Below are 1,699 nucleotides of genomic sequence, written 5' to 3'. Positions count from 1 at the left end.
CATGTGTGTGAGTGGGAATGACTTCCCCTTTTTTGGTAGAATCAATCTCCTCTGGCTTTTGTTGAAAACATGCATTGATCTATAGTAGGTAATGCCCTAATGTAAGATGGGGCTAATTAAAAGACAAGTGAGGGAGACAGCACCCCTCCTTTTTGTGTAAACAGGGAGGTTCTCTTTCTCCTTCTCTCAGGCCTTTCCAGTACAATAGTATTTGGGTATGCCTCTTGGGTACCAGATATAAAGGAAAAAGATGTGTACAGTATTTCAAACTGATAGAAAAATGAAATTGTTTATGGAAGTATGGAAGGATCCAGTACTTCAGTAACTTCGACATCAAGGGCCTTTCTGTTAAATGTAGTACTAAATGATCCTGAAATCCTATGGACATACACTTGCTTTCTCTTGCAATCCTTGTCACAATAACCTGAAGAATTACAATCGTACTAAAGCAATTTCCTCTAGAGTACAAGTTAATTCAAAATAAATGAGGCTAAAATAATGACTCAGTATTAACTCAGAAATATTCAACCCAGATGGCTCTGACCTGTGCTGTTGTCCAGGAAGGTCCGTAACATGCAAGCTCGATGTTGCTTATGTACCTAATGGCCTTGGTTATCTGCTGGAGTTGTGTAGTAGCCTGAGGAAAAGAAGCTTTTTGAATTGTTTTTAAAGAATTAGCACCACAGATCAGTAGGAGAATGCTATGCCACCTGGGACTGAAGAGGCCTGAGTTTCCCTAAGTTTATTAAATGACTGTTTGTTTTCTTTCTAGATTCAAGCCTATGGAGAACTGCAAATAATAATAGGATAAATATGGCTTTTAAGGGCGAGGACCACTTAGATTCCCTTCCATTACCTGTTCAGCGGTAAGTGGCGCATTCTGTCATCCAGACTTGAGTGATCAATGCCTGTAAGGCTGCAGCTGCACTTTCCTTTGAGGATCCAAAGATGCTTTAAAACTCCATTTTGGAACTCAGTGTTACGTAATGTTCAGAAAAAACGTTGAGAATGAGGGTGGAAATCTGGGCTGCATTTCTCAAGGCAGTTGCAAATTTGTATACCTGCAGTCTGGTAAATCATGACAGTGAATATGTGGCCATTTTACATGGATGAACATGTTTGCACTACAGATGTGACTGAATTTATTGGATCAGTTCTTTGTCACGATGGAAATCGATGGAACTTGCTGCGCTGTGAAGATTGCTGAAACCTATAAATTCCTTTAAATTGGTTGACTTTCTTCAGGTGTAGCTATAGTAATGGTATGAAGGTTATAGTATAATGTCTCTAGTCTGTGGTGCCCTGGTGGGACTGGAAGTGTTGGTGACTCTGCTGATAAACAGCTTTTAAAAATCTAGCTGTTGTTTGGCATCTAGTAGCTCTGTGTAGTATAATTTCACTTCCAGCCAGCATAACGGGGGTCCTGTGAAAAGAAATAATACCATAGTGTTCTGCATTCTCATTGAATTACTACTGTCTTGAGATGTGGCACAACTGTTTTGTGTTGTTGGTTTTTTTTTTGGGGGGGTGGGGGCGGAGCAGGGAGGATAGAGAGGGTTGCTGAATGCAGGAATAAAATCAGAAATAAAAGGGTCAAAATTTCAGTCTTTCTTCTAGTCTTCTTTCTTCAGTTCAGATTGTACTTCTCTTTTGAAATTAACTGGCTCTGACATGCAATCTCAAAATATGATGCTGTTCT

General features: G+C 39.7%; 1 protein-coding gene across 1 annotated transcript in view; it reads left to right on the top strand.

Moving 5' to 3' along the window:
- Positions 1-813: 813 nt before the first annotated feature.
- The window catches only part of INSC (inscuteable homolog (Drosophila)), an 84,471-nt gene continuing 83,585 nt past the window's right edge, over positions 814-1,699 (top strand). The window contains exon 1 of the mRNA XM_010148011.1: positions 814-866. Within this exon, the coding sequence (XP_010146313.1) occupies positions 814-866 (53 nt within the window). The remainder of the gene's footprint in view (positions 867-1,699) is intronic.

The sequence above is a fragment of the Eurypyga helias genome, unplaced genomic scaffold (genome assembly GCF_000690775.1).
Source record: "Eurypyga helias isolate BGI_N326 unplaced genomic scaffold, ASM69077v1 scaffold923, whole genome shotgun sequence".
Taxonomy (NCBI): Eukaryota; Metazoa; Chordata; class Aves; order Eurypygiformes; family Eurypygidae; genus Eurypyga; species Eurypyga helias.
This window is presented reverse-complemented; position numbering and strand designations above follow the sequence as displayed.